This window comes from Dama dama, chromosome 18 (genome assembly GCF_033118175.1).
Source record: "Dama dama isolate Ldn47 chromosome 18, ASM3311817v1, whole genome shotgun sequence".
Lineage (NCBI taxonomy): Eukaryota > Metazoa > Chordata > Mammalia > Artiodactyla > Cervidae > Dama > Dama dama.
The window spans coordinates 65,058,465-65,077,272 of record NC_083698.1 but is presented as its reverse complement, the minus strand read 5'-3'; the positions used below and the strand labels follow the sequence as shown (position 1 = coordinate 65,077,272).

Here is an 18,808-nt window from a genome sequence, read left to right as displayed (position 1 = left end):
CAGGCCTCCCTGTCCATCACCAACTCCCGGAGTTTACTCAAACTCATGTCCATTGAGTCGGTAATGCCATCCAACCATCTCATCCTCTCTCATCCCCTTCTCCTCCTGCCCTCAATCTCTCCCAGCATCAGAGTCTTTTCCAATGAGTCAGCTCTTTGCCTCAGGTGGCCAAAGTATTGGAGTTTCAGCTTCAGCATCAGTCCTTCCAATGAATATTCAGGACTGATTTCCTTTAGGATGGCCTGGATGGATCTCCTTGCAGTCTAAGGGACTCTCTCAAGAGTCTTCTCCAACATCACAGTTCAAAAGCATCAATTCTTCAGTGCTCAGCTTTCTTTCTAGTCCAACTCTCACATCCATACATGACTATTGGAAAAACCATAGCCTTGACTAGACGGACCTTTGTTGGCAAAGTAATGTGTCTGTTTTTTAATATGCTGTCTAGGTTGGTCGTAACTTTTCTTCCAAGGAGTAAGTGTCTTTTTATTTCATGGCTGCAGTCACCATCTGCAGTGATTTTGGAGCCCCCCAAAATAAAGTCTGCCACTGTTTCCCCATCTATTTGCCATGAATTGATGGGACCGAATGCCATGATCTTTGTTTTCTGAATGTTGAGCTTTAAGCCAACTTTTTCACTCTCCTCTTTCACTTTCATCAAGAGGTTCTCTAGCTCTTCTTCACTTTTTGCCATAAAGGTGGTGTCATCTGCATATCTGAGGTTATCAGTATTTCTCCCGGCAATCTTGATTCCAGCTTGTGCTTCATCCAGCCCAGTGTTTCTTATGATGTACTCTGCATATAAGTTAAATAAGCAGGGTGACAATATACAGCCTTGACGTACTCCTTTTCCTATCTGGAACCAGTCTGTTGTTCCATGTCCAGTTCTAACTGTTGCTTCCTGACCTGCATACAGATTTCTCAAGCAGCAAGTTTTCTTATTTAAGGCCTTACAATGCACATATTACCATATCATAAATTCATAATTTTAATATTTTGATAACTGCATTTGAATATAATTGGCTTTCTTTGCAATATTATGTATTTTAGCTTATGAACTTAAAAACACAATTTTGGGAAATAGTCCATCAGCTTTGCCAGCTCACTAGAGGAGTCCAAGGCACTAAAAAGTCCCACAGCCTCCCTGGGAATTCATTTTCTTAGGGGTAAAGGGAGAGTAGGGCTGTGAGGCAAGGTCACTGTGAGATTACATATGTCAGAGTAAAGGGCACTACCCTGTGCCCTGTACCCAATAACAGTTGCCCAACTAGGAGAAGCTAATCTATGCTGAAAATGATGAGCCAAGAGAAGTAATTTCCTGTGTTACACATTTCATTCTTCCTTAACACGATAATTTCAATAAAATTAGCTTTGGTCTTTTAAGGACATAAGGCTGATGCTGTCTCATGATTTGTCTGTGTTTCCTTATTCAGGATGGATGGCTCTTGTTGGTGTTTAGGGGCCCGGCTGTATGGCGCTCGTCTCGATGTCTGCATCGCTATTGCTGGAAACAACCTCCGCACGGACCAGAGCTGGGAGTCTATTTTGTGAGAACGGCGAGGTCTTTCTGGGGACGTGGGGCTGACCCAGCTGCACTACAGTGAGCCAGCAGGCAAGGTCTTGGCCATGGTAGCGGAAATGAGAACAAGTTATTTAGAAACTGGGAACATGAAGCTATTTTAAAGCTTGCCAGTGAAGGGGCCTTCAAAGGCAAGACTAGTCTTTAGGCTCAGCATAATGAACCTCAATGTGAGAAAATTAAGTAATGTTTCAACTTGAGTCCCAAATCAACAGTCTCAGCAATATGAGAGCATCCAGCAAAGGGGAGTGCGCGAGAGCAACGGAGGGAAGATTCATGGCTTTCTTAATTAACTCCGAGGTGCTGCACATACGGGGAAAACGATAAATCAAGTAGATTACTGCCAGCGATCTGAATTTCCAAATGAAATAAGAGCGGTGTAGTGCCTTGAGTCATTTTGTAAATGTGTATGGCAGCGGGTAGAGGGGTGTCTCCAAGGTCATCCCTTATGTTAAAAATTCGCCGCCATGCACAACAGTCCCTTGATCTCATCTCATACCACAGGCAAAGTACATGCCATGCAGTCAGGTGTGAAGAGGCAAGAAACAGATGAATAAAACACATACCGGGAGGACAATGTAAGATAAACACATTAAAACTATGACTGTTAGACACACACTTATTCAGGACACATTCACTGACCACCTGTGATGTAACAGGTCCTATTCCAGAAGCTGAGGGCAAAGTGATGACCCAAGACAAAGTCCCTGGCTCCAGGGAGCTCCCATTCTCCAGGGGGAGGCAGGGACCAACAACAAAGCAATTCATTAAACTGTGATTTGAGGTGGTGGCAAGCGACACGAAGAACAAGAAAGCAGAGTAAGGCACAGAGACGGACAGGGGGCTATTTCAGCGGGTAGTCAGCGAAGGCCTACTGGGCAGGTGACATCTGATGGACACCTGCAGGGCGGGGCCAGGTAAGGACTGTGTGAAGTTCTGAAGGGAGGGAGTGTGTTCTATCAGAGGGGTCAATGAGGACAAGAGCTGGGAGCAGGACGATCTCACGGAGCAGGAGCCGCGCTGGTAAGGGGCGAGGCTGAGAGGTGGGGAGTACTCCATCATAGAGGCCTTGGAGCCACAGTGAGGAGTTTCATTTTTACTCCATATGTGACAGGAAGCCACTGGCAGCAGAGAGAGGCAATCCAACTTAGGTTCTACTAACGAAGAAATAGAAGCAAAGAATTCTTGGCATGTAGAACAAACAGGGATCAATCCACGTGGCAGCCCTGTTATTAGTGGCAAAAACACAAACACATGCAAACAAATCTAGAAACTAGCTGAATGTCCACCAATCAGTAGTGGAAGAGTTGAACTGATACACATCTCTATCTTAGAATTTTATGGAGGTATTAAAAGAATAAGTTGGAGCTATCTCTAACTTTGACCCAGAAATATGTTAAATGGAAAATCAAAAAGAGACGTGGGAAATTTATATAATTTATTTATTTCACACTGTCACTTTAAAATATATTTATTATTTTATTTGGCTGCACTGGGTCTTGGTTGCAGCATGTGGGATCTAGTTCCCTGACTAGGGATCAAACCTGGGGCCTCTGCATTGGGAGCATGGAGTCTCAGGACCACCAGGGAAGTCCCCAAGCTTCTGCGATTTATAAAAACAAATGTTACTGACAACCAAACCCCTGCATACATGTCTGCACCTCAGTACAAATGTGATGGACACCCTCTATGACATTAACATTAGTTACTTTGGAGTAGGAGGACTGGTGGGGAGTTGGGGAGAGAAAAGAGAAGCTATTGATCTTAAATACATTTGTACACAAATTTAAACTTCATGAGTCAATGTTCACAGCAAAGTATGTTGATGCTATGATTTTGGAAATGGACCTTAAAAATTTCAGCAATTCCTTCTGGAGTGTGGGGAACCTTCATAAAATAGGTATCATTAAAAGTCAACCTTGAAGAGGACAACTGTCACAGCCAGGAAAGAGTGGAGAAAAGAGCAGAATGCAGCAAGCTGAGAATGAAGCATGGAAGGTTCCTGTACCTGATGCTGATGACCGATACTTCTGACCCATCTTCTGATGACCGCTGGTTCTCAGGGTGGAGGCAGGGAGAATAGTGAGTTCTTAGGATAATCCAAAACAGGGAGTTAAAAGTTTCACATAAGGACAGCAACAGGGAAACTGCTCAAAAAGGTCATGAGGATGCGGATGGCACAGATCTGGTGCCTGGTTATTTGGAAATGGGAGTGAGGGAAACCGATGGGTGGAAAATAATAAACTCTAAGCTTCCTAGGAGTGTGTGTATGTGTGTGTTAGGTGCTCAGTCGTGTCTGATTCTTTGCGACCCCATGGACTGTAGCTCGCCAGGCTCCCCTGTTCACAGAATACTCCAGCACTGGAGTGGGTTGCCTTCCCTTCTCTGGGGGATCAAACCCAGGCCTTGCGCACTGCGGTCAGATTCTTTACCATCTGAGCTGCCAGGGGAGCCCAATGAATGAGTAGGTATCATGAAACAACACTACTAACCCCCGAAAGAGAAGCCATTTAGGAGGGCGTTGTGAAATGATACGTCCAGCACTGGATGAGTCAAACCTGCACTGAACACTCATGTACCAACGGGCAGGCAGAAATGAGAACTGGAGGAGACCTGGGATTAGGGGGTCAGAAGTCCTTTCCACAGAGGTGAGCGCTAAACTGTAGGAATGGAGGGAATACCAATGGAAAAGCAAAGTACAAGGGTCGAAACTTAGGGAGAAATCTCTGTCTGTGTGGCAAAGAGGCAGGAGAAGAACCAGGGCAGAACAAGTTAATGGGCACAAGGAGGAAAGGGTTTCAGAAACAGAAAGTGGACAAGGGCATCGAACTCGGTAGGCCAAACGGGAAAGTCTCAGGGAAGATGCCGTATTATCCATGAAAAGAAAACAGAAATGGACAGGGAACGCTTAGGATAGACCAGACCTTAGGATACATGAAGTGTGACTAAAGGAAGCCAGACATTAAGGGCTTTGAGGCCACAGAGATGAGAGACAGATGTGGAGTATCGGCTGCGGTGCCCGCTTTGCACAAGGGAGAGTAAGAATGAACAGAACATGGATGAAAAATCCAGATGAATGTGGGGATGGAAAAGAGAAGTTGAGACAGGACGCAGAAATGGTCTCCATCTTCTCAGCACAGGAACTTCGTCTGCTAGGGAGGGGACGGGGAATCCCTTTAGGAATGCTGGTGCCATAGGAAATACTCGAAACAGACTGTAGTTAAGTTTAGTTGATCAGTCACTCCATCATCTGACTCTTTGCAACCCCATGCGCTGCAGCATGCCAGGCTTCCCTGTCCTTCACTATCTCCCATAATTTGCTCAAATTCATGTCCAATGGGACGATAATGCCACGTTTATCAAGATGATGGTAAGTTTAGCAAGGTTTTAACTTGGGCTGAAAGCATTACAGGACTGTCTTGAGGGTCCAGCTGAGGTTAGAAAGGTTGTGTCTGTGGTGGGACACATCGTGCTGCAAAGCACATTAGGGATTCTCAGCAGTGAGCCTGGGTAGCAAGGCTGAGGCTGGAGATAATGAGTGGGCAAGGTCCCTGGAAGGAGGGAATTCAACTAAACTGATAAATTCGAAGCTGATATCCAGCAACCAGCCCAAATATGAAGGTAAATAAGAAAGGAAGGGCTGAGATTCTAGAGGTCTCCAGGTAAACGTGGTACCAGGAAGAGGGCTCAAAGAAGCGGGGGCACTAGAGATCCTGATCCCCAGGGAAATATCACAGTTGGAGATACTGAAAATATCTTGCTTAGGAAAAAGCCCAGGAAATGAATTTCTACAAACGGGGGAAAAAGAGGAAATCTAAGACTATTTCTAGATGGTTTCAATTATCATCCAATCTCTTTCAATCTGTAAGTCTGAAGATTTTGAAAAAAATGTAATGCTGCTTTGAAATGGACCTAAAAGATGCACAAAAAGAACAGTCGCGAATACTGACAGGTAGACAGAAGAAAGACTAAAAAATGCCCTGGTATGATTAGAGTTGTATAAGCAGTCTGTTTTAAAATACTGATTGCCTTAACTGTAGATGACAAGTAAATTACACAGGAGGCCTGGTACCTAAGAAGACAATCATATCACCCAGTTCTGCCAAGACTCACTTCTCCTGCCATGTGTTTTATGCCAGTAGCACAAACTAATTCTGTTGGAGCAAGCCAAAATGTCACATAAGGGCTCTTTCCAGCTTCCCAATGCCTCCTGAGAGTACACGCTTCTTGCAAAAACACAGTGAGCAAGGCATATCAGGTTAGAGATATTACAAGGGAAATCTGGCAGGCAGCCATCATGGCTTTGTTTCAGCTGATGTTCATAAAAACCTAGGCTAAGAAAATGGTAGCACAGTGTCTGGTGTTTGAGATCTGACAGCATGCAACATGTTTACAGCATGCATTAGGCCACAAACTTTAGTCTGGGGACGGGGCATGCAGCAGAACCTCAGATCTGGTGGACAAAGGAGGGAAATGGGAAAACATATCTTGTACTGTAATAAATATGATTGCTCTCAGAAGACCACAAACAGGTGGTTTCTCTCTCTCTCACACACACACACACACACACACACACACAAAACCACTGCTTTCAGAAAGATTAAAAAAAGTCAAACGTTTCAGGCTTGTTTGTATAGAATAAATAGAAGGGCAGTACACACTTGGCCAATTACAACATTTTTTATGAGGTTATGACTGACTATAATCTGGCAGAAACGAGTCCAACTGCAACAGCAAGAGTGAGGGTTTGGGGGAATTAGGTGAGGTTTTGGAGTGGGAATGAAAGTGAGAAGAGGAAGAAAGCTTTCATTAAGCAGTTCAGAATCTGGTAGGAGAATTTCTTTAAAAAAAAAAAAAAAGCATCCAGACTAATTTTGTTTTCATTCAAAACAACCTCTTATTTAGTATATTTTTCCTTTACGTTCTTGAACACATTTATAATGACTGCTTTTATGTCTTTGTTTCCTAAATCCAACATCTGAGCCATCTCAGGGTGTCTCTTGACTGCTTTTTTTTTCCCCCTTGTCTAAGGGTAAGATTTTCCTATGTTTTTCATGTCTAGTAATTTTTTATTGTGTATTAGACATTTTGTATCTGCTTAATTTCTATGATGACTATTGATTTTTATTCTAGCAGGTAGCTCAGTTTCAGGCTGATCATGCTGAACTTGTATAGCCTACACGTATGCTTTAACAGGGCCAGGGAAAGCCCAAAGTGTTCTTTTAACTTTTCAGGACTCACCTCCAAACTGTCTCCTCTGAAGAGCTTATGAAGTCTTGATTTTAGGAGCAGTTAGGGTGTCTCTAGGACTGGTCATACTCTAGGACAAAGTCCTTATTTCTAATGTGAGTCTTTCTGATGCCTCAGTTAAAAGACCAGGGGGTTAACAGGTTGCTGTTTCCATGCTGGCTGGGCTAGAATGCAATGCCCACAGGACTGCCTGACCTCTGGTGTGGATGTTCCATTCTCACTCCTGGAGCTGCTGTCCTTTGGTAAGACACAGTCTTACCCTGAACATATCCACCCTCGGCTGTGGACTCACGAAGGACCCTCATCCAGACTTTTGTGGCCCCTTTCTGCACTGATACCTCATCTCCAGGCCCCTGCGCTACAGGCTGCAGCCGCTCAAGTTGCCCCAACTCTGTTCTCACTCTTTGGGTTCTAGGTCACTCAACTGCAGTAAGGAAGCTGTCCTGCAGTGAGCCAGATGACCATGGGGATCACCTCTAAGTTTCTTTTCTCTCAGCAACCAACTTTGTACTGCCTATCGTCCTGCCTATTGTCCTCGATGTTGTCCTATTGAGCCTGAAAACCATCATCTCATCCATCAGTCCAGTTGTTCACGGTGGAAGAACTAGCGATGGCCAACGTTTAGTATACTTTACGCTGTACTCCATATGGATGCTGAATAAAAGTCATCCTCCACTCCATTTTTATCACATAGCCTTTTCAATGCATGTGGGAAGTAGAGCTTCCTGGTGTCTCATAGAAGTGTCCCTAGAATCAATGATTTATTCACTCTAACGTTCCTTATACAAATTCATACTCATTCATTTAATAAACATTTACTGAGAGTCTACTATGTCCTGGGAGCTGGGGACACAGCTGAGGGAGACGGAAAGTATCCCTGCCCTCGTGGAGCGTATTTCCTGGCGGGGACTGTGCTGGCCCTGCTCCAAAACAACGCTTCCTCTGCAGCTGTTCCTCTAATTACTGATGATAGGAAAAAGGGAGACTCAGCATGGGCAGAATATAAAAAGTAATAAAAAGACCTATTACTTACACAACACTTCCTATGTCCCAGGCCCTGCTATATGTGCTTTGTCCATCCTGATTTCACACTCACAGTTAGGACGGTATTATTCGAGTTAAGGACGCAGAGGCTGAGACTTGCCAACCTGTTCACACAGCTCATGCAAGGCAGAGACAGCATTTAAACCTAATCTGTCTCATTCTTGCTCACATATTGTTCACCACTACATTGCTCTATTTCTAAGACAGAGAGGAGAATGACACTGGAGATGGGGCTGGGGAGAAACAGGGATTGTTTTCAACAAAAAAATCTCCATTTTTAATAGAAGCCACCTAGATGTCTGGGAAGGCTGAGAGAAGCAAACAGATCACTACTCAAATGGGCACAAACTAGAAGTTGATGGACCTGGCACAGAGGTGAAGGATTTTGTCCTCCTTTTCCCCAGCTGAACAGGAGGGAAGTGGCAATGTCCTGCATTTTGAATCAGAAAAAGAACAGCAGGCTGTTCTGAACCAAAGGCTTCCTGGTTCCTTGGGGAAGCTGCTGATGTAGGTGGAAGTGACAGAACTCTAGGAATCCCCACACAGCAGAACTAGTCCCATCAGATGCTTCAAGAAAAAGTGCTCTGGGATCAGGTACATATGAAAATTACACCATCCCTCCTGGAGACTTAAAACGAGGCTCAACATAGAAGAGGATCTGATTAAAACCTGTGGTAAAGAAATCTATGTTGTTTAACTCAGGATTTCCCCAGATGAATTGACAGAACCCTTTTGTGAATAAATGAGCTTTGTCTGTGAGGGAGGGGGGGGAGGGGGAGGAGGGAGGAGCTGGCTAACACCCGTTGGAATTACTGCTCTAGGAACCCTATTTTAGAATTTGCTGTTTAATAGCAAACACTAAGCTAAACAAAAATTAATTTTTAGAGGAGGTCAAACCTAACTACTACTGTGCCAAATGGCGTAGGGAGTCTTAACAAAGAGAATTCGAGTAGAGCTGTAGTTTAGGAACGAGAGAATATTACATTTTTATTAGGTAGTAAATGACAAGCACCGAGGACAAGAAGGTACCCATTTGTGCCTAGGCATAGCATTCCTTTATAGTTTACACCAAAATGATACACACATTTTAACAATTAAGTTTATTTGGAGACTTCAATTATTTTAATCAAACTTTTTGGGGAGAAAATAGTGTAATTAGCAGCCATGGCCTTGTTTGTTATTACGTCTTTAAGTCATCCCAGTTACCCATTTCTGGGAAGCCACAAGTTGTTAATAAGCTATCTCGTCACCATGACCTGAAGGAAACACCCAGATGCGGGCCAGGGCTTCTCATCAACCTTTGTAAGGAGATACCTGACTTCACCCTGAGGCGCACATCACCTGCCTACTGGTGAGAGGAGGTAGGGGACAGTTTCCTGTACCCTCACGGAGCTCTGCCCTTTCTGTTCTCCCAATCTAAGATGCGAAGGCATCCTTTCCCACTCCAGCTGCAGCCTGCTAGGGCAGCATGTGCCCTGCACACTGGAGACAGTTTCTTGGTAACAATACATCCCTTAGGAGTCCCTAGTCAACTCTCTCTCAGCATTTTTTTGGTTTCTTCTGTCTCCTACTGTTTTAATTTGATTAGGCTGCTACCCACCTATTGTCTATAGCACAGAAATTACTCTTATCTTTATGTCTTGCTGCATTCCCTCTGCTCAGCTGTCCTACCTAATTTTTTTTTCATTGTCAGTTTTCCAAATTCTCCTCTTAGTTTTCTAAGCTATTACCTTCCTCTCTGATATTTCAACATGGACGTTTGTAGAACCATTAATAACACAGGTTCTGGAGCCTAACTGCAGGTCTGAACCCAATACTCCATTTCCTAGCATCCGGGGACACAAGTTACTTAACATCCAAGTCTCAAATGGTGAACCTGTAAAATGAAGATCATACAGTACCTTCATGTGGTCACTGTGAAGATTAAATGAAACAAGCAGTGTGAAAAACACTTAGCATAGAGTTCAAGGAATAAAAAGGCATAAAAAGTTATGTTTGCACTTTCTAGTATTATTTCTTCTATACTGTCTCATATCCAAAATCTAGCTTTTCTTCTTGCCCTTTTTTCCCCAAGGGTATAAATCTTAAACAGACTAAGCAGTTAGATTTCCTATAACATGAACTTGTCATTGTTCCTCATGTCACAAAATTAATAAAACTTCCTGTCTTTAAAACTCATATCCATCTTCCCCCCACCCCCCGACAGCACTACTCTGACAACCCTAATTCATTACATTTTCCTCTCTCATTAAACTATTTTTATTTTAAAATTTGCTCAGGTGTTATAATAGACCAGCTTTTAAAAGAATTAAAGTTTTGTTCAACACATTATGTTCAAATGAGTAAAGCAATTTAAAATAGGTATAAACAAAGGCTCTCCAATTTCTACTCAGTTCTCTTTTTTTAATCAAAAAAGCTAGCTCCATTTTAGGAACCCTAACTCTGCAATTTCAGTCAATGTTATTGCCAAAGAAAGTTTCAACTCAATTTTGATGTGCCCCAAAGAACATTAGAGTTGCATAAATAGATAAATGAGCAGAAAAATATTCTTTTTCTGTCTTCATTGCATAGCAAAATTAAGATTTTACTTCCCTCTGAGTTAAAGCGGAAAAAACCTCATTTGTTCCATATTTGGCACTATTCAGTATATTGCCATCAAGCTGATGTGCTTTTATATTACCTAACCCTTATTATTCTCTTGAATCTCTCCTGACTTCATGTGAATTTCAGTATGTTTCCCTTTTGTATTGAAAGCCTTTAAGACTTCTCCCCAAGTTCAATATTTTAAAAATTGGAATATAGTTGATTTTTGATTTACAAAGTTGTGATAGTTTCAATTATACAGTAAGTGATTCGGTTATACATACATATAAGACATATATACACTTTTTTAGATTCTTTTCCATTATAGCTTATTATAAGATATTAAATAGTTTCCTGTGCTATACAGTAGGTCCTTGTTTATTTTATATATAACATATATTATTATATATATAATACTGTTAATCTCAAACTCCTAATTTATCCCTGTCCCCCTTCCCTCAATTTTCCCTTTGGTAATCTTGTTTGTTTTCTATGTCTGTGGGCCTTTTTCATAAATAAGTTGATTTGCACCATTTAAAAAAATTTTAATTGGAGGATAATTGCTTTTCAATATTGTGTGAAGGTTCACTGTACAAAGATTTTCACATATAAGCAATATCATATGATATTTGTCCTTGTCTGACTTATTTCACTTAATATGATAATCTCTAGGTTAATCTATATTGCTACAAATAGCATTATTTTTTATGGCTAATATTATGAGTAACAATTGAGGAACATTTAGGTAGCTTCCATGTCTTGGCTATTGTAAACAGCGGTGCTATGAACACTGGGGTGCATTTCTTTTTAAATTAGTTTTCCCTAAATATATGTCCAGGAGTGGGATTGCTGGATCATGTGGCACCTCTATTTTTGGTTTTTAGGGAACCTCTATACAGTTCTCCACAGTGGGTACACCAATTTACATTACCACCAACAGTGTAGGAGGGTTCCCATTTCTCCACACCCTCTCCAACACTTACTATTTATAGACTTTTTGATGATGGCCATTCTGACTGGTGTGGGGTGATACCTCACTGTAGTTTTGATTTGCATCTTTCTAATAATTAGCAATACTGAGCATCTTTTCATGTGCCTGTAGACCATCTGTATGTCTTCTTTGGAGAGATGTTTATTCAGATCTTCTGCCCATTTTTTGATTGTGTTGTTTGGCTTTTTAATATTAGGCTGTATGAGCTGTTTGTATATTTTGGAAATTAATCCCTTGTCGGTCACATCATTGGCAAATATATTCTCCCATTCCATCCGTTGTCTTTTCATTTTGTTTACGGTCTCCTTTGCTGTGCAAAGCTGTGCAAAAGCTTTTAAGTTTAATTAGGTCTCAGTTTTTATTTTTGTTTTTATTTCCATTACCTAAGAGATGGATCTAAAAAAATATTACTGCAATTCATGTCATGGAGTGTTCTGCCTATGTTTTCCTCTAGGAATTTTAGAGTATCCAGTCCCCTTAAGGGTTCTTTCAGCATATTTTTGCCCCAAGGTCAGGCTTGGTTTCCTTCTTGCAACTCTTCTTTGCTCACCTACCAGGTTTTATTTATCACCTACAAACCAATATCTAGAGTGTCTACCATGTATTTAGTCCTATGTTATGTATGTGGCACTGTCCACAAAGGAATCCCCAGTGAGAAGGGTCGTTACTAACCTGGGCAACCTTCCAAACACAATCTTCTCTTGACTTAAAGATCATGAGTAAATGTCTCAGTCCCTTACATAACGTCTGCTTCTCTGCCAGCAAGGATATGACATGGTGAATTCTCTGTTGTATCACATCTCTAAATACAACAATATGTCCAGTTCAACAGATCCTCTCCAGATCTTTCAGCTTATAGCAAATAAAGGAGATAGAGGAACGTCAAATGGCCTCATGGAGACAATCTAAAGGAAACCCTGAAGGTGGCACATCTCTTCAAAAAGTCACTGTACCAGATTAAAAGAAACTTGTGGGGACAAAACATCCAAGTGCAATGTGATGTGCTGGATTGGACACTGGGTCAGATGAACTACAGTAATGGACTTGTTTAGATCATCTGGGGAAACCTGCATATGATCTGGCTATTAGACTAGATGCAAATGTACTGAAAAAGTAGAGATCAGTGACAAAACTGAGCAGACTGTAAAAGAGTGAGTACAGCTTTTGGTTAAAAATTGTATGTTTATTTATGCATTTATTTTTATTGAAGTATAGATGCTATTATGTAGTATTTTTAAAAAGCAAGCTGATACATTGACATGAATCAGCCATGGGTAAGAAGAAAAAAAAAATAAAATAAAAAGCAAGCTGAAAAATGTGTTCTAAGGTGTAACCACTAGTGATTAGTTGAGTGGTGGGAATGTGATATTTAAATTTTTTTGTTTGCTTACATTTTCTAATTTTCTACAATGCCTCCATATGGCTATAATTACAAAAGGTTATTTAATGGTTGAGGTTTTAAAAAAGATTTATTTTGTATTGAGATATACTGCTTTTGAACTGTGGTGTTGGGAAAGGCTCTTGAGAGTTCCTTGGACTGCAAGGAGATCCAATCAGTCAGTCCTAAAGGAAATCAACCCTGAATATTCATTGGAAGGACTAATGATGAAGCTGAAGTGCCAATACTTTGGCCACCTGATGCGAAGAGCCAACTCATTAGAAAAGACCCTGATGCTGGGAAAGATTGAAGGTGGGAGGAGAAGGGGACAACAGAGGACGAGATGGTTGGATGGCATCACCGACTCAATGGACATGAGTTTGAGCCAGCTCCGGGAGATGGTGAGGGACAGGGAAACCTGGGGTGCTGCAGTCCATGGGGTCACAAAGAGTCAGACATGACTGAGCAACTGAACAACAGCAAAACTGGGGTCCAGCTGATTAACAATATCATGCCAGTTTCAGATGAACAGGGAAGTGACTCAGCCACACTCCCCCAAACACCCCCCTCACCCAGGCTGCTACATAACACTGAGCAGAGTTCCATGTGCTACACAGCAGGTACCTGCTGATAACCCATTTTAAATGGAGCAGTGTGTATATGCCCAGCCCAAACCTATCATTCTCCATGCCCGCACCCCCCAAACTGCAAGTTCAATTTCTAAGTCTGTGAGTCTCTTTCTGTCTTATGAGTTCATTTGTATCATTTCTTTTTAGATTCCACATATAAGGGACGTCATACAATATAATCTCCTCTGTCTGACTTACTTCACTCAGTATGACACTCTTTAGGTCCATCCATGTTGCTGCAAATGATATTATTTCATTCTACTTAATGGATGAGTAATATTCCATTGCATATATGTATAAAGGGGTTTTCTTTTTTTTTTTTTAATGACTCATTTTCTCCCAGAAGACTCATCTCAGAAAGTTCACACCCACTGATTACATCCTGGCTCTCTTGGATTTAAGCACATTCTACTGCACAGTTAATGCTTAACTATCATACTCAATTCAAATTCTCTGGTGGATTTTTTGTCTGAGGCCCTTGTTCCTGCTCTTCACTGAAATCACACCCAGCAGATTATTTATTCCTTTAGTGAGTATAACACCTGTGTGATCAGCAGATCCGTGTTGCCAACCTGGCTGATGATACAAACAGGAAGAATGAATGTGAAAATCTCATAGACTCTCATTAGAATAAGGCTTAGTAGCACACACCTTTGTACATACAGAGATAACATATTGTACCCAAAACACAATAGCCATGCTATTAAAAAATACTGTTCAATACCATAATTAACTTATTAACTTATAAGACTATTTATCCTGTCCCTCAATATTACTAGGCTATTTTACATACATTCCAGTCACATAATTCTAATGTACACTTTAGAATTTAGAAACTAAAGTCTTTTCAAAACACATGCTAACCTCAGGAAACACAGGTTTGTGAGAAATCTAGAAAAGCACATACATCTTTATATATTTGTATCTAATGTGACTTTGAAGGTGTTCCACTTAAAACATCCCCAAAGTTATGGGTACTGAAAAACTGCAGCTATTTTATCTCAGTTTCAGAACAGACTGATAAGTAGGAAACCCCAAGAGGACATGCAAATAGATGTTTACATTAATGAATTCTTTAGAAAGCATGCTTCATCAGAGAACTTTAAAGTGAGCACGGCGACTCCAATTCAAAGCCCTCTCCAGACAATGTTTAAGTAATTAATTTACTAAAGAGGCATTAAAATGAAGCAGTACAGATAATTCATTCCCAGCTTTCTACCTCAGATCCTGAACCAAGGATTTGGCACCAAGAAACCAGAAACACTCTGCCTTATATAAAAAAGGGACAGTCAATAGAGATTGAAGCACTGAATTATGGGCAGAGATTTTTTCATTCTCCTTAAAAATTCACTTCAATGCTAGGTTTACTTTGCCTTTTTCTCTTGGGAGGTTGGCCGGGGGGGTGTTGTCTTAACATAAGTTGATTTCAGGTTCTCTTCAAAAATTCCTGTCTCCTTAATTATTTGAGTTGGCTGAAACACCAAGTCCTCTTTTAGACCCGATATATCAAGTTCTAATAGTTCTCCGAGGTCGTGCTCACATGTTCAGTTTCAGTAAAAACTCATGTGACTGGACACAGAGGAGTCAGTTGAAAACGTTTTTCCTAAAAGGAGTTGCTGCTATGTAACTTTGATATTAAGTTATTTCAATTTGTTATATCCCGATATATTCTGATATTCCAACAATGTTCTGAATTCATACAGCACCTCTTTACCTCAGGTTTTAAAGTTTCACTCACATAAATCCATTAATCTCCCAAACTGCCCTATGAAGTCGAAAGAGCGTACTCTAACTCTGCATACAAAATACTTCCAGAATGAGCTTATAAATCACTCATGTTTTCCACCACATGAACAGAGAACTACAACCTGCCTCTCCCCAACAGAGAAACAAGAAAATTCCATATAAAGGTTGATTTTAAATAATCTCCTGTAAATATTTGAAGACTGAAAACATTTTTCCTACCCTGTTAAAAAGATACCTTTGAAAAATAAACGTGGCAGATATGAGGTTGCTATAAATTCTGAAAATGGCTTACCTATTAATGTAACTGAGGGCAACATAGGTTGGCTGCTGTAATTCTTGTTTTTCTAAAACACGTGGATCTGTATCTGAAATAAAAACACAATTATGATTTTTCAGCTTTCGCATCAGAATATATGAGGCTACCTAACCTAACGTAACAGAGGCTAAATGGAGAAAAAGATTAATTTAGTAGACTACTTTTTAAAGAAACCTCATAATCATTTGTTCATTCATTCATAAATAACAAGATATTGCATTACTTTTCAAGAGAATTCCAAACATCAACAGTGATAAAATGTCCATCTGTCACACAAACTCCTGCACAATCCCCCTCATAAATATTGGTTTTCACTGCTTACAGTTACAATGTTGGCATGGTTTTTGGCGGTTAATCGGCCTAAGAAAGAAAGTCTCTGTTAATTATGCTCACTTCAATGCTGGAACAAATTAGTTGCCGTTGGAGAGCTCCATCAATTTGAAAATCTACTGAGTATTGTTCATATTCCCTGAACACTTTTCTAGGTTTGGGTTCACATTCTAGAGGACAACGCTTCTCCTCCTTAATTGTATAATGAGTTTATTATAACTTTTCTAGACTCTTGATCAGAAATTCTCATGCTGGTTCAGAATCCACAAACATCACATTCATCAGAGTGTTTTTTTCCTCCTTGAAGAGACAGAATTCAAAACCATAGCAACCTTCTCTAATGGTGTTTCTCCAACACAACATAAAAATGCACTTTTACAACTATAAATATATTCTCAGGTTTCTCATGTAAAGAACTGATTGAGCTAAATATACACAAAAACAGTGTTTCTATAGTAAAACTATAAAGAAACTGAACACATTTTTGTTTTCTTAGAAAAACGTTCAGACATTTCACACAGATTTCTTTTCATTACAACCTCGCTTAAAACCATCTCATTATTAGAACTCTTCCATCTGCATTCAGCAATAACACCTTCTTTGATGTAATGACAGATGCCGTTTCCAGCACCTTTGTACAGAAAGTGTTTACTGCACGTGGTGGCTGTAAGATACACATGCTGACTTCAAAGTGTGGTAACAGGTGATGGGGGTAGAGGATGCAGACACAGTGGCATAGAGCAAGGGTGGCAAAAATGACAGCATAAAAATCAATTTACAAATGCTTTCCACTCCCAGACTAAAACCAGACAGTAGTGGCAATTTTACTCTTGGTGTTAAAGTTAAGAATCTCATGTTCACTTTATTGTTTTTCCTATGCCAAGAAATTTCAGAGACACACTATTCAGAAATCCTGCTTCCTGGGTCTCTGCCATGGCAAGTCCATGAAAGCCAAATTCTGAAACAAGAGACAAAGGTTCTCTGAATGGCTCCATCAAGTCGGGTCTTGAGGTTTTTGGCAGCGCAAGTGAGAACAGATCAGTAATTCAGCATTTCCTCTGCCTCCTACAATAATTACATATGCAACTGAGGCTGTCTGCATATCACTGGACCTACAGAAATACTGTCCTATGAGCTTATTCCACCATCTTTTAAAACCCTAGGCTAAATGTATGCTCACATAGCCTCAAATTATGAGTGGTGAAAAAAAAGGACATCCAGAAGCTTCCAAATACCTCTCCATAACAACAACAACAACACTATGTGCAAGCACCTCAGGCAGGATTCTCCTGTTTTTCTGGAATGCAGACTCCATAACCAACAAGGAAGTAGAACCTCTGGACAGATGTCCACCAGGCCTGAGCCATCTTTCTCAGATTAATGTGTCCCTAGGTGTAGGACATCCATGAAATTTTCACGTTCTTAAAACGAAATTAGGTACTTGGTACCCACAGTCAGTAGAAGTCTGCATGCATGCCACTGGAGGAAAAGCATCAGGGGCCAGTAGAGAATAAACATCAGCTCCTTCACCCGCTTCCTGGCTGACTGGTGCGTGGTGATCATGACTCACCATTTTATGGATTTAATTACACCAGGGAGCCTTCCACATTCAGTAAAAGTATAATAGCTGCCTTCATTATTTCTCCCTCCCTGACAGAAAAGGAACTGCCTAATGCTGAAAACTCTCCACAGGAGGGTTAGAGTGACAAGGGTATAGGGTGTTCACAGCAGGATGACGATGTCCTTCTCCCGAAGGCAGGACGTCATTTAGCAGAATGACCTGGAGAAGAGTAACTCTAGCCACTGGAGAGGATGACTGACTGTACCAAGAACATCCTCAAACCATGTGCCACACTGATAAGATTTTTTTTTTTTTGCATAAGTTGCTACAACAAGAAATGTGATATGAACTACAGTGGCTACAGTACACAGTTCTCCCAGATATTTCTCTGGCTTTTGGTACCAATGAAAATGTGAACCTTGAACACTGCCTGTCACTGCCCAGATACCGGTAAAGTCCACCTCAGTAAATGGCCCGTGGGCTAGGAATACTTGAATTTTTCATGGCTACACAAGAAACCACTAAGAGATGACTTTTTTTTCCTCACATCATCCCAGCAGAGTCACAGATTTCAAGCAGACTGAAGGCTAAGAGAATTCAAATATGAAAATGTATTTTAAAATACCCAAGTGATAAAAACCTAACGACTTACTTCCAAGTCTCTAAAACACAGATTCCTCTAAAGTGGATGGCAATGTGCCTCCTGTACCATTCCTCTTTCAGGGTAACAGCTTGAACACACTGCTCCACAAAGTGGGGCTTGCTGTAGCTCATGCGACCTACTGTCCTGTGGCTTTACAGATGCAATTAAATGCCAAAAGGCCGGATGTCACAGCACCACCTCCCATGACTTCTCAAGCAGTGGAGAGAAAATCCAGGCAGACAGCTGGAATAAGGAAAGGACAACCTTCAGACCCTTCTGGATAAACCTAGAGTCCCACATGATGGAAGAAGGGCCAAGAGCACACCCTGGTCAACAGTGGAGGCATGTGTTCATCACGGCTGTCCCTGGTGTTGGGAACCATGGTGACCGACTACCTGGATCTGGGGCTCCTGTTGAGTCTTTGGTAGCATTACCTTCAAACTTCCAGGAAAACTCAAGATTGTTTCATGAGTTAGCAGAGGCTAACCGATGAGGTCAAGGGCTTTGGCTGTGCTTCAGCTAGTCTGCATTGTTGGGATTTTATATGCCTCTGGAATTATCTCCAACGTAAGAAAGTAAAAACCCAGCTATACTGTCTCTCAGCAAGATTAACGAAGCCTCTCTCGGCAATGAGCTACTTGTAGGCTGGGAGGTAGGAGTGAGGAGGAGGCAGGAGTGAGGAGGAGGCAGGAGTGAGGAGGAGACAGGATATCACACCCTCAAGAAGGCCTTCCTCAAATTCTATATTCTCGAAACACTGG

At 41.2% G+C, this 18,808-nt stretch overlaps 1 protein-coding gene across 2 annotated transcripts in view; it reads right to left on the bottom strand.

The window, feature by feature from the left end:
- The window catches only part of JAZF1 (JAZF zinc finger 1), a 324,244-nt gene that overhangs the window by 129,048 nt on the left and 176,388 nt on the right, over positions 1 to 18,808 (bottom strand). For both annotated transcript variants that reach the window (XM_061165462.1, XM_061165461.1), the window contains exon 2: positions 15,490 to 15,562. In XM_061165462.1, the coding sequence (XP_061021445.1) occupies positions 15,490 to 15,562 (73 nt within the window). The remainder of the gene's footprint in view (positions 1 to 15,489; positions 15,563 to 18,808) is intronic.